General features: G+C 34.5%; 1 protein-coding gene across 1 annotated transcript in view; it reads left to right on the forward strand.

The window, feature by feature from the left end:
• Nucleotides 1-14,442, forward strand: part of CNOT2 (CCR4-NOT transcription complex subunit 2) — a 180,270-nt gene that overhangs the window by 78,277 nt on the left and 87,551 nt on the right. Inside the window, 1 exon segment of the mRNA XM_072655367.1 lies at nucleotides 2,062-2,134. Coding sequence (XP_072511468.1) covers nucleotides 2,062-2,134 — 73 coding nt within the window.

Below are 14,442 nucleotides of genomic sequence, written 5' to 3' on the forward strand. Positions count from 1 at the left end.
TATTGGCTGGTCAAGTTTATCTCATAGATCAAAGATTTCACAGTTTATGGTAGATACAATTACAATACTCAATAGATGTGTGTTCTCATCAATTTGAATGTTCCCTCTTTGTCCATCCTACTTTATTCTTGCCTAAGTTCTTCCATAAATTTGCCACAAGAGATCCTCTCTGGAAGGCATCCTTACTTTCTCCTGACATCATGATGTGGAGCTTGCTGGGGAGCCTTCTGATTGTTAAACTATCAACCCTCACCCTACCCAGTTCACTAGCCCTAGTCCATCTTTTGTTTCTTTCTGTTCTTTGAAATTTTCCATTTGTTTCATGTTGCAGCTGGCTCACAGCTACCATTTGTTTCTCTACTGCTTTCTCTTGGTAATAGTTTTTAAATCTTCTGTTGCATTTAATATTGTTCAGCAATAAAACTACCCAGGATAATATTGCTATTAAAAAGATAAGCCTTTGTTTCTGGGATGAAGTTTGGGCTCATTTAAAGTGTCATTGCAATTTCCTGAACACAATTCAGCCCACTCTCCTCCTGTTTAATTTTGGGGCTAACATTTTTACTGATGTACACATGTACAGACATGCAGGCAGGTGCACACATGTACAAAGAACAAATACCTTAAGTTGTCTATCCAACAGCTTATGATAAGCTGGACAAAACAGTTAAAAAAAGTGTGCCAACAGAATCTAAGTTAATGTGCTTATATATTCCATCTTCAAAATGATTCTTGTGTTAAAGTTCAAAAGTCAAACTGGTCAGGATGTACTGTCAGCATTAATAGACAATGAATTCATTATTTAGGAGAGAAACTATTTTAAAAGAGTGGTTGAGACTATGAGAAGCTTTTACTGAGTGGCTGGGGAAAACCATAACAAAACCTGAAGAAAATGCTTTAGATCTCCCACATTTCCTAATGCTCAACATCCATTTTATAAATTCTTTTGATTTCTAGTAGATAACAATTTGGTACTACATACCTCAACTTTAGCGGTTTTGTTAAAATTGACTTAGATGAGAAAACTTTTGGCAAGGAAACATATCATCATGCTTTTAAATCCTTGCAACTCTTCATTTTGAATTCTTGAACCTATCACTTTTACTGTCAGTTATTTTTCTGGTGATTATTATATCTAAATTGAATGATTTCTGAATAGCCACAGTACTTTCAGTACTATACACTCCATGGAAATTCAAGGTTGCCATCTCTTTTTAATTAAGAGGCCAAGACTGCCTTTTAAGCTGTTATATGTTTACATCTATATATCTATACACATGTATAGATATATGTATACAGATATGCATGTGTGCATGTATAATTAATACATATTATGCATGCATTCAGCATTATAAATGAAGATTGAAGGGATGTATACAAGTGTTGATAGCATTGTGAATGTTCATCTTTATTTGCATTCTGTTCATTGAAAAAAATGCTACTTTTTTAGTATAGTGAGCTAAAATTTCACAAGTTTTAGTTGCAAAGAAGTAGAACTTCTTACTTTAGAGAAGTTGCTTCTTAGTAGACTATGAGAAAAGCCAGCTTTGGAAAAGACATTGACTGGTCATCAACTTAAAAGATGTTTCGTTTGTTTTGGCTTCACCTTCAGTCATTATGAGAAGCTTCTGAATTTGACAGGAGAGTGTTTATTAAAAAAGTAAGTAGGTGGGGGCATACTTTTTGTTTGTCCCATTTTCTTTCACTATGGACTACTTCCTTTTAGAAAGTTCTGGCAGATAGTTTTAGTTGGAGAAAGAGGGAAGTTTTTCATACCTGATAATTTCTTGTTTCAGATAAAGCATGCCTGCCAGTCAGTCCTGCCATTCCCAAGTTTACAAAAGGGGAATCTGTTAAGATGTAATACGAAAAGGTTCTGTTTTTAGTTTTTCTCATTTTGTTTTTTATGTATGATATTGGATATTTTTGCTACTGTTCTTATTTTCTACATGTTAGTAATTTTGACGGCTTTTGGATAATTCCACTCTAGAGGGAGAAGTTGGTGGGCGGTCCTTCCTGTGACACGACCCTTGAGTGACAGTTCTGTTTGATTGCCTCCAGTACTGTGAGGAAAGGACACGACTCTATGGTGAGGACTGATGGACATACATTATCTGAGAAAAGAAACTACCAGGTAAGATCATATTTTTTTTCCCTTTTTCCATGGTCACTTTCGTAAAATTGTTTAGCTATGTGTTAGTCAGAATGATTAAATTAGATGTGAATCAGTTTGAAAAATTGTGATTGTATTTAAATAATTTGCATACTATGTTAGATGAATGAAAGAATTATATAATTTTTTTCATATCAGGATGTTGCTTGTAATATGTCATTAAGGATTCTCCTTTAGAACCAGATTCTAAATTTTAGTTTTTTTGATATATAATCTACCCCAAATATTATTCTGCTCTGTGTACAAAAGTATTGTTACATGGCTGGTAATAATGAATCAACAGCTCTTTTCCAAAAAAATTTTGGTGAGATTGAAACTGTACTCTTATATTCAAGTTTTGGAAATATTTTAATGGAAATTTTGACAAAAATGGAAGATGTCAGATAAGAAAAAAGTAAGTGAAGAGTTTGACAGTTCGATACAATATTTGTTTAGTTGTTGGGGCATTTTTATTGTGTTGACTTGGCCAATAGCTTACTGTACCTGCAGTTCTTCTACTTGTTCTCTCCTTCATCAAGCCAGTCAATAATACATCTTCTCATATCCAACCATTAGGGTTGTTTTAAGAATAAATTAAATATCTATATAATAGCTTTTTTAAGAAAGCATTTCATTGAAAGTTAATTGAGGAAACTATCACTTGGTTGAAATTTAAAAAAATAAGTGGTCTTTGAGTATTTTTTCCAAGATGCTCCATTTTACATAGTGTCTTCCTTTATCAGCAGTCCAAAAGAATTCAGTTAGTACTCTGATTTAAATGTGAGGCTCTTCCTCTCCATTTCTTTCTCCCCTTTCTGACTATTACAACTTCCCCCTCTGTCTTTATTTTACTCTAGATTCTAGATTAGTGACTTTTAACCTTTTTTGTATAATGAACTTGTTAATCTAGCAAAACCCATAGACCACATTTCATAATAATACTTTAAAACGCACAATGTAAAATATATAGGATTACAAGGGAAACTAATTACATTGAAATATGTTTATTAAAATATTTTTGGAAATTAGTCCCTTGGTTAAGATCCCTTGCTTTAGATGCACTTAAAATAAAGTAATGAGTTACAAGAATGATAAAAAGGAAGGGGGGGGCATATGCCTATATCTCTTCCTTTTCCTCCTGTCTTCTCCTCCCCTCCCCTCCTCTCCCCTGTCTCTAGTATGAGATTGAATAGTTTGAATAGTGAACAGTGGAGGAGAGATCATCACTGGTCTGAGATTGAAGAGGTTTTAATCCTTACTCTTCTAATAGTTATATGACCAAGGACAAATTAGTTAATTTATGTGGAATTAATTGCCTCATCTGTAAATGTAGGGAGTTACAAAGTGTGATCTCCAAGTTTCCTCTCAGATCTGAAATGTTATTACCCTGTGATTCAAGAAATTGAACTGGTATAACAGTAGGCTAGAGTACCATTTCTGTCTGTTGGATTTTGAATGATCTGTTTTAGTCCATTTGTTCCTTTTCTTCCTTAGGAAGTAGAAATGAGAAAATAAGGGATAGAAGGTTTAAATAAGGTAGCATTATAAAATGGAAAGGAAACTTAATTTGAATTGAGGAGACTTGCGTTCAAGTCTCTCCTTTTTGTTTCCTAGTGTTGGAACCTTGGGCAAGTCACTTATCTTCTTAACCTCAATTTCTTTATCTGAAAAATGAATATACTACTGTTTTCATTACCTGCCCCACAGGATTGTTTTGAAGAAAGTATTTATGAATTATAAATTGAAATAAAATTGAGGTGTTATGATAATAAAACTAACACTATTAGTATACTTTTAAACAAGTTAACCACTAAGCCTTAGTTAAATTAAAACTGGTTAAATTAAACAAAGCATAATGTTGTCTTTAAGTCCCTTCCAGTTCTAGAATTCCATGATTTAATTTATGTATATGACTTTTAAGAAAGATTAAATTGAGACTTTGTATCTTCAGTTGCCCTGGCAACAGGATGCTGGAGTAGGCTCCTTACAGACTTCCGTAACAGAATCCTTTCTTATTTGCTTCTGCTTTATAACCATTTCCAATAATGTTTGCTGCATGAGGCAACTTTCTCAAGGTGCCTCAAGCCAGGATTAGCCCTCTAGGGTTTCTGCGAATGTGTGGTGACTAAATAAAACGCGAGACGCATACATTTGTTTGTTTCAGACCATAGAACAACTGTACTACAATTAACTTGGACTGTACAACTGTACAGACAGTTTTCCATACTGATAGGAGAAATGGATAATTTCTACTTACAAGTTAATTATTTTAGCAGAATGATTAATTAGTCCCACAAGTATTTGAATTTGTCATAAAAAGCATTATGCCTATGAAAAAAACTAATAAAGAAGTAACACTTTTAGGAATAGGCACTTAGAAATTAAAGTTTCTTCTTAGTCTTTATTGACATACCCCTTTATTCCTTATTTACATACTCCATTGTTATGGTGCCATTATTTTCAAATAAATAAGTCACTTAAATTTGTTGGAAAATTCTGTTCTACATATCACACCTTTTGGCTAAAATTACTGTTCTCTTCTGTTTTGAATTTGAGGTATAGCACTAAAATATACTTGAAATAATCAGCTGCTACTGTTGTTTAAGTATTAAAGTGAATCTGAGGCACATACCCATGGCATAATATCATCCATAAAATATATGGACTAGTTTAAACCTGAATAGTGATGCTGTTTATATGTGCTGGGAACTCCCACAGTTTGGAATAGAATAAAATTATCTTGCATGTATAGCATATATAAAAAAAAGTATAAAATATTGGGTTATATCATACCCCATTTTAAGTGAAATTTGTCACTTTTCAGATGCAGAATTGTTAAGACAGAATATTATTTGTTTTAAAAAATATAACTTGAAGCTTCACATTCAAAAATGCTTTGGTAGAGTATATTTTATACTGGATTCTATCTTTTAGATACATATTTTAGCCCAGTTCCATTGGACTTTAAAAAGACAGTTTATGAAAGGAGAGACATCAAGTTTTGCAAACTGTGACTGTGGTTTAGGTGGGATGACCCTTTGATTGGAAAAATTGCTGAGGTTTGGAAGATTCTGTCTCACTTTTCTATTTGTATTCAAGTGCCTGTTACATAGTAAGCACTTAATATATATACTGTCCCTCTTCTGAACTTCCTAGTTTCTATCATGGTCATTACTTTTTTTTTTCAGTCAGCTAGGTTCAGCCTCAGAATCATCCCTAAATCTTCTTTTACCCTCATCCCTCATATCCAGCCAGCTTCCAAGTCTTGCCAGTTCTACTACGAGCTCTCTAATATCTCTTCCTTACTGTCCACTGACATGGCTCCTATCCTATTTCAGGGCCTCATTACTTCTCACATAGACCTCTCCCAAGATTCTATGCCAGTTCATCCTTAATACAGCCATCAAAGTTATCCTCTCATCAGTAAACTCCTTAGGATCCCACACAAACTTATCTGTTTGGTGTTTAAGGCTAGCAGAGGAGAAGATACAGGTTCTTGTGAGGAGAAGAAAAGGCGCATTTATTTATTAAGTATATACTATGTGCCAGGCATTATGCTAAGCACTTATAAATATCTCATTTGATCCTCACAACAACTAAGGGATGTAGGTACTATTATTACCTCCATCTCACAGTTGAAGAAACTGAGGCAGACCTCTGTCTAAGAGGTCACAGAGATCTGAGACCTCTGTCTCTGTTAAGTGACTTGCGCAGGGTCACATACCTATTAAATGTCTGATGCTAGATTTGAACTCAAGGGTTCCTAACTCCAGGTCCAGTATTCCATCTGCTGCATCACGTAGCTGCGTTTTACAACACGGCTCTTGCCTGCCTTTCCTATCTTTTTATATGTATACTGCCTTTCACAGATGCTTTGGTCTAGCCTAACAGAATTGTTGCTATACATCACATACAGCATTCCCTCTACCATATCCATGCCTAAAATGTACCCCTTCTCTTTTTCCTTTTCCAAGGAAACCCCTTCTTTCCTTCGGAAGTCAGCTAAAATACCACCTTGTACATGAGCCTTTCCCCCTATGGATCTTTCTAGCTGCTACTGCTGCCCACCCCCTTTAGCTTATGGTTATTTTGTACATATTTTGTGTATGCTTTACATGTCATCTTCCTCAGTGGCATGCAAAGTCTTTGAAGTCAGATTGCTTCATTTTTGTCTTTAAAATCTCCAGTACCTAGCTCAGTGCCTGGCAAGTGGTAAGAACTTAATAACTTAAAACTTAACAAATTAATGTTTGGTGTTTGAAAAAAAATAACAACAGGAAGAAGAATGGAGAATATTCCCAGAGTGCTGACAATTGTACAGGTTGTAGAATTCTGTCCTATAGAAGGATATATTGATGGTTTTAGGAGACATTTGTCTGAAATGTGTAAGATACTATATAAGTGACCATCTTCTTCAAACCTTTTATTCTCAAAAGTGGTGAACCTGATTAGTTTCTTTGGAGTATTATATAGTAGGGGAATAGATTTTGAAAAGTAGGGGCATGCTGTCAAGTTTTGTATTACAGAAAGTTAAAAAGCAAATAATAAATATAATACTTTCAACTAGTTATTATGACAAAAATAAGTTCAGAATAAAAATACTAAGTTCATCATTACATTGTGTATTTGTATGAGTAGGTGTCTCTGTGAATCTTTAGTCAGCATCATTGAAGTTTGAATAGAAAAAGTTTTTCTTTTCCATCAGCAATGAATGAGAAAGGGTACCCCCTCACTCCCTCTTACTTTACGCCTTGTATCACATTTTTCTCTTTAAGAACAACTTTTTTTTTGTTTGAGTTTGGCTTTCCACAATTCTCATTGTAGTTTTGAGAAATTCTCATCATAGGCCAGAACCAGTGTGGCTGAGATTAAAAAAAGAAATTTCCTCCCACTATATGTTAAATAGAAATGGGTTCCTTTTTTTAGTAATTCTATTTTAAGGAGTGTACCTTCATTCAAGAGGACCCAAAGTTATGAATTACCTTAATGATGAGGGTCAACAGCATTAGACTGGCCAGTTTTTCAAAAGTGGACTATTAATATCTGAGGATCATCAGCCTGAAGGGACAGTGGTTGTTAGCACTTTTGATTTCATTGTTACAGGGACGGAGCTCCCAAGTAAGGAAACCCCCTCTGCTCGGGTTGGGCAGGACTCTCTGTACTTGCTCTAGTCCACACCTTTGAGACTTGGAGAGCTGCCTTAGGCCCTGAGAGTAAAATGTCTTTCTCAGGGTCCCACAGCCAGTAACCATCCTGAAAAGAAAGGAAAGACTTGTTTCAGCCTGTAGGGATGCAAAGGCATTTTCCTTTTACCATGTTATAGAATTCCTCTATTATACACTCTCCTCACTAATTCCTTTCAGCAGTGGGTAAGGCATTCATTAGTTGGCAGTTTAGTGAGCTGATGGAGTATTGTACATTTGTACATCTTTTGCATACTACCCTTTTTTAAATGTACAGTCTTGTGATGGTTGTGATCAGTATATGATAACTCTGTATCAATGCAGTTCTGCAACTCCTCGGCAAATTAGAACTTAATCTTTAAAAAATTGCTGATGGGATTAGAAGTTTGTTAACTTGTCCCATGTTTCTGTCATTAAATGTCAGAGGTGGGACTTAAACCAAGGTGTTCCTCCACGCAGGTAGGTCCTCTTTCCATTAAGCTAACCTGGAAAATACTAATTATGCATCATGAGCTTCAAAGTAACACATTTCCCCTTATTTGCTTAAGGTACCATAAAACAAAAAAATTCAAAACATAAATGTTTTCTTCAGTCTCCTTGTCTCCTATCTCCTTCCACCACCCTTGACTACCAGATATTTTTCAGTGGGCTGCCAACAAATCTAATTTTAGGAAGACAAAATGGCAGTGATTGAGAAATTTTGCTTTGTGTGGGCAGAATTCTATTTGTTTTAAAGAAAATATTGATTGAATTAATAAGTTTCATATCTAGAGACCATGGTCTAGTCCTGGCTTGAACACTAATCATATATGCAGGCTATTTAGCTTTCTTTGGGGTCTGGTTTCCTTGTAAAAATAAGGGGTTGGCCTAGATAACCACAAATATCCCTTTCACCTCTAAATTTCTGTGAACCTATGATGATCATATATCCTCTGTTTCTTTTTTTAATTAATTTATTTGTTTTCAGTTTTTTACAATCACTTCGATATATCTTACATTTTTTTCCCCCTTCCTCCTTCTTCCCTCCCCAAGATGGCGTACAATCTTATGTAGATTCCACACATACATACTTATTAACTACATTTTCACTTTAGTCATGTTGCATTAAATTAAATTAAATTAAGAATTAAAATGAATGGGAGAAACCATGAAAACAAAACAAAACATAACACAAGAAAAAATGGTCTGCTTCATTCTGCGATCCAATTCCATAGTTTTTTCTCTGGATGTGGAAGGCATTTAGCCTCGAGTCCATTGGGAATTTTTTAGGTCCCTGCATTGCTGTGAAGGGCTAAGTCTATCAAAAAAATTACTTGTACACTGAGGTTCTTACTATGTACAGAGTACTCCTGGTTCTGCTCCTTTCACTCAGCATCAGTGAGTCTCTCTGAAGTCTTCCTGTTCATCATTTCTTATAGCACAATACTATTCTATTACATTCATATACCACAACTTGTTCATCCATTCCCCAGTTGATGGGCATCCCCTTGATTTCCAGTTTTTGGTCACCACAAAAAGAGCTGCTATAAATATTTTTTCTTCATGTGGGACCCTTTCCCATTTTTATGATCTCTTTGGGATACAGTCCTAAAAGTGGTATTGCTGGGTCAAAGGGTATGCACATTTTTGTAGCCCTTTGGGCATAGTTCCAAATTGCTCTCCAGAATGGTTGGATCAGCTCACAGCTCCACCAACAATGAATTAGTGTTCCAACTCTCCCACATCTTCTCCAACATTTATTGTATTCCTGTTTTGTCATGTTAGCCAATCTGATAGATGTAATGTGGTACCTCAGAGTTTTTTTGATTTTCATCTCTCTAATCAATAATGATTTAGAACATTTTTTCATATGACTATAGAGAGCTTTAATTTCTTCCTCTGAAAACTCCCTGTTCATGTCCTTTGACCAATTATCAATTGAGGAATGACTTGTATTCTTGTACATTTGACTCAGTTCTCTATATATTTTAGAAATGATGTCTTTATCATAGCCACTAGTTGCAAAAATTCTTTCCCAGTTTTCTGCTTCCCTCCTAATCTTGATTGCATTGAGTTTGTGCAAAAGCTTTTCAATTTAGGGTAATCAAAATTATCCATTTTGCACTTCGTAATGTTCTCTATCTCTTGTTTAGTCAAAAATTTCTCCATTCTCCATAAATCTGACAAATACACTATTCATTGCTCCCCTCATTTGTTTATAGTATCAGTCTTTATACCTAGATCCATGTATCCATTTGGACTTTATTCTTGTGGTTTATCAAACAGTAGATTGCTGTATTTATTGACTACTGTATCTTGAGTATCTAATCTATTCCACTGGTCTACCCCTCTATTTCTTAGCCAGTACCAAGTGGTTTTGATGACTTTTGCTTTATAATACAAATTGAGATCTGGTAGGGCTAGGCCATCTTCCCTAGAATTTCTTTTCATTAATTTCCTTGATATTCCAGACCTTTTGTTGTTACAAATGAATTTTGATATTATTTTTTCTAGCTCTAGAAAATAATTATCTGGTAGTTTGATTAGTACGGCATTGAATAGGTAAATTAATATAGGTAGGATTGTCATTTTTATTATGTTAGCTCTGCCTACCCATGAGCAACTGATATTTTTCCACTTACTTAGATCTGACTTTATTTGCATGAAAAGTGTTTTGTAATTGTGTTCACATAGTCCCTGGGTTTGTTTTGGCAGATAGACTCCCAGATATTTTATAGTGTCTACTGTAGCTTTAAATGGGATTTCTCTTTATATCTCTTGCTGTTGGGCTTTGTTAGTAATATATAAAAATACAGGTGATTTATATGGGTTTATTTTTGTAACCTACAATTTGCCAGAGTTGTTTATTATTTCAAGTAATTTTTTACTTGACTCTCTGGGATTCTCTAAGTAGATCATCATATCATCTGCAAAGAATGATAACTTAGTTTCGTCTTTGCCTATTCTAATTCCTTCAGTTTCTTTTTCTTCTCTTATTGCTAAAGCTAACATTTCTAGAATCACATTGAGTAACAGTGGTGATAATGGACATCCTTGTTTCTTCCCTCTTATTATTGGAAATCCATCCAGCTTATCCTCATTACATATAATGCTTGCTGATGGTTTTAGGTAGATACTGCTTATTATTTTATGAAAGGCTCCATTTATTCCAATGCTTTCCAGTGTTTTCAATAAGAATGGGTCAAAGGCTTTTTCTGCATCTATTGAGATAATCATGTGGTTTCTGTTAGTTTTGTTGTTGGTATGATCAGTAATGCTGATAGTTTTCCCAATATTGAACCAGCCCTGCATTCCTGGTGTAAATCCTACCTGATCATAATGTATCAATCTCGTGATAAATTGCTGTATTCTTTTTGCTAATATGTTATTTAAAATTTTTGCATCTATATTCATTAGAGGAATTGGTCTATAATTTTCTTTCTCTGTTTTGACTCTTCCTGGTTTAGGTAGCAGAACTATATTTGTATCATAAAAAAGAATCTGATGAAACTCCTTCTTCACCAATTTTCCCAAATGGTCTATATAGTATTGGAATTAATTGTTCTTTAAATGTTTGATAGAATTCACTTGTAAATCCATCTGGCCCTGAAGATTGTTTCCTAGGAAGTTCATTGATGGCTTGTTCAATTGCTTTTTCTGAGATAGAATTATTTAAGAATTCAACTTCCTTGTCTATTAATCTGGGCAATTTATATTTTTTTGAAATATTCATCCATCTCATTTAGATTGTCAAATTTACGGGCAGACAGTTGGGCACAGTAATTTCTAATTATTGTTTTAAATTTCCTCATTGGAGGTGAGTTTACCTTTTTCATTTTTGATATTGGTAATTTGGCTTTCTTCTCTTTTTTAATGAAATTGACCAAAGGGTTTATCAATTTTATTGTTTTTTTCATAAAACCAACTCTTAGTTTTATTTATTAGTTCAATAGTTTTCTTAATTTCAATTTTATTAATCTCTCCTTTGGTGTCTTCTCTTTCTTTGTATCACTTTTAAGCTATAGGCTAGAGATCCCAGTTAACTTTTAGAATTCTTTAATTCTATATATTTCCAGTTTTAGGATACTTGTTTCAGTTCTCATAATGTAGTTCAGTTTTTAAGTAGTCTTTTTATTTTTATCAATGTAGATTGCTTATTAGTATTTAATTTTTTTAAGTTCAAACTTTATTTGTCCTATTTTATTGCATATAACATTAATTTTATTGGAGAAGCAGTTGTTAGGCATTTACTACTACTTGTTGGGTGATGTGCTAGTAGTAGATGCTGAGGATTCAAGGTCCAAAGCAAAGCTATCCTTACCTACTTTACAAGAGTTTTCATTCTATTAGAGGGGGAGGGGTGCAGCATGTTCACAGATATATAAGTCTAATGTGATTTGAGGAGAGGGCATACCAGGGGAATCGGGAAAGGTTTCCTATAGCAAGTGGCACCTGAAAAGAGATTCAAAGGGAGCTCAGGATTCAGATGGACATTGATGAGGTGTGTAACATATTCCACAAATGGGCAGTAGCATGTCCAAGGGCCCAGAGAGTGAAGGGGGAAGTGCTTGTGTTTAAGGAGCAGCTTGCAGGCCCGTTTGGTTGGAATAGTGTCTAAAGTGTGTGATAGATAGCCACTGAAGATTCACATGCCTCATAGCTTTTCAGGTATAAGAAAAAAAGTCAAGGTCATTACCTTAATTGCATTTCTGAGTTGTCCATTGCTATAGTCATAGTAACACTTTATAGCTTTTAATTCTACAGGATACCTCTGTAAGGAGAGGGCAAAGGAAAGAGAAAAGAGCAAGAAGAAAGGACTAGGGATTTCAAGGTACTTATAGTTGAATAGGAGAATATATGTGAACAGATAACCAGTACAAAATATTGCATAATAAGGGCATATACTTAAAAGATTACACTGAAAAATGTAGAAAAAAGCTCAGATGGAAACACTAACAAACAGGACAGTGCTGATCATGTTAATTTAAAAAAAATGCACTTTAACAAATCTATATGAAATACAGATTCACTGTTTTATATACAGCCCTTTTTCTGTTCTTTTTTAATGTTGAAATGTTTATATTTGTTGATATTTCTTGCAGATGATAAAGAAGGAATTAAAAATAAATTCATGATGTTCCGATGTAGGAGAGATTGATCTCAACTCTGAGTAGAAGGTTGGCGGTGGGAGAAGATCATAGAGACTTTATCTAGAGACCATGTTGGAATTTAAATCTAATTCAAGGAAACCTTCCAGGCACAGAGAGATGCATAAGCAAAGTCTGAAAGGCACATGAAGTGTAAGGTAGTGTGAGTAGTAAAGATAGGAGAAGTTAGAAAAGCTAGTGACACCAGATTATCAAGAAACTTAAATTTTCCACATTGAAATTTGAACTTTATTTGGTAGGCAGTTGAGAGATACTTATTCATATTGAGTAGAATGACATGACCAGATCTCTGCCTAGAGGTAATATCTAACAACAGTTTGAAGGATGAATTAGAAAAAGAAGAAAGAGTGGAGGCTGGAATTATTATTAGAAACTAGTGAAATAATCTAGGTGGATAGCGGTAGGGCTTGTGTTAAGATTGGTTACAGTGGTGATAGATGAAAGAGGTGGTGTGAAGATAGAATTGACTGGGTTTCATAAGGGAATAACTATAAATGATAAAGGAGGAGTTTTCCCCACCTGAGGCCACAGAATCTCTGAACTGAGTAACAACCTATATGTGAATGAAAGTCTCCTTTATAAAGCATCTTGCAAAATTAAGTCTATAAAATTCCTGATAAGACTAGCCTTTACCAGAAGATTTTTCAGTGAGAGGAAAACCTACTCACTAAATATCATCTTATTCAGTTTAATCCAATACTCTGGCCTTTTGAGGTTTTTATTTTTGTCTTGCATCCTGAGCTCTATCTAGTTTGTTAGCTATGCCTTGGAGATTTTTCAGCATTAAATTTGATAAGCATTGCATCTACAACTGAGAAACTGATAAAAATATTAAGTAGTGTGGGTCCAACATAGATCTCTGTGGCACTGCACAAGAGACTTTGTTTCAGGCTCTTACTGAATCGTTATTTAAGTGTTGTTGAGTTTTGCCATCCGTTCATTTGTGAATCCACTAGCCAAATATTATCTCGTTTACAAGTTTACTTGCATCTTTCCTGTAAGAAATGCTTAGGAGACTTTGTAAAACCTACACAAATGGTATTTATTTCTCAGATCTGCTAGGTTGGTAATCCTTTCCAAAAAGGTAGTAAAGTGATTGTGGCATCACCTTTTCTGGCCAGAGTTGTGCTAACACTTTTGATCACTGCTACTCATCCTTTTAATAATAATAATGATGATTATAGTTTATGGCGTGTGGCCAGGAATCTAACACAAGGTCACTGATGTACAGTTTGCTGAATCCAATCTTTTGTTTTTGGAAAATTGTAGTATTTTCTCATTGTAGTCCTGAAATGTTCTTGCCCTCCATTATTTTTAAAAGCTTACTGACAGGACTTTGAGACATTCAACCTGAGGAGCAGTTTTTGACTTTCCTCTTCGCCTGTTGAAACAAACAAGAATGCCCTGCATTGCCCACCTGTCTCCCTTTAAAAAAGCTTTATTTCCCAGCCTCGTTCAGCCCACTCTGAGTTTTAGTGGCTGTTATTATAGCAATGTGCTATATTTTATGTACTTTTTTTGTTACCTGCTTTTGCCTCTGTTTTCTGTACAAGTTTCTTTTGTTGTTGTTTTGGTTTTTTTTTTTTTTAGCATGTCGGTTGATGAAATCCCTATATATCCATATTGGTCTTGTTAGATAAATGCACATTTTTCTCCTTATGAACATTTTCTCTTTATTTCTTTAGAATTTCAATCTTGAGAGCTTCTCATTCCTCCTACTTCCCATGTAAAATTTTAGCTTATACCAGTGTTAATATGAAATACTGTATGAATGTTGCATCACAAAAATTTAAGATAAAGAAGAATAGTTTTAGGGAGAAAAATAAACTTAATTCTGGATATTGAGTTTGGTAATCACAAACTGTTAGAGATACCATATCATAACCTAGAACTGAATTAGAAACATGAATTTGGGAGTCATTTTAGTGGAAGAAATATAGTTGAAGCTCAGAGAATGATT

Source organism: Notamacropus eugenii, chromosome 3 (genome assembly GCF_028372415.1).
Source record: "Notamacropus eugenii isolate mMacEug1 chromosome 3, mMacEug1.pri_v2, whole genome shotgun sequence".
NCBI lineage: Eukaryota > Metazoa > Chordata > Mammalia > Diprotodontia > Macropodidae > Notamacropus > Notamacropus eugenii.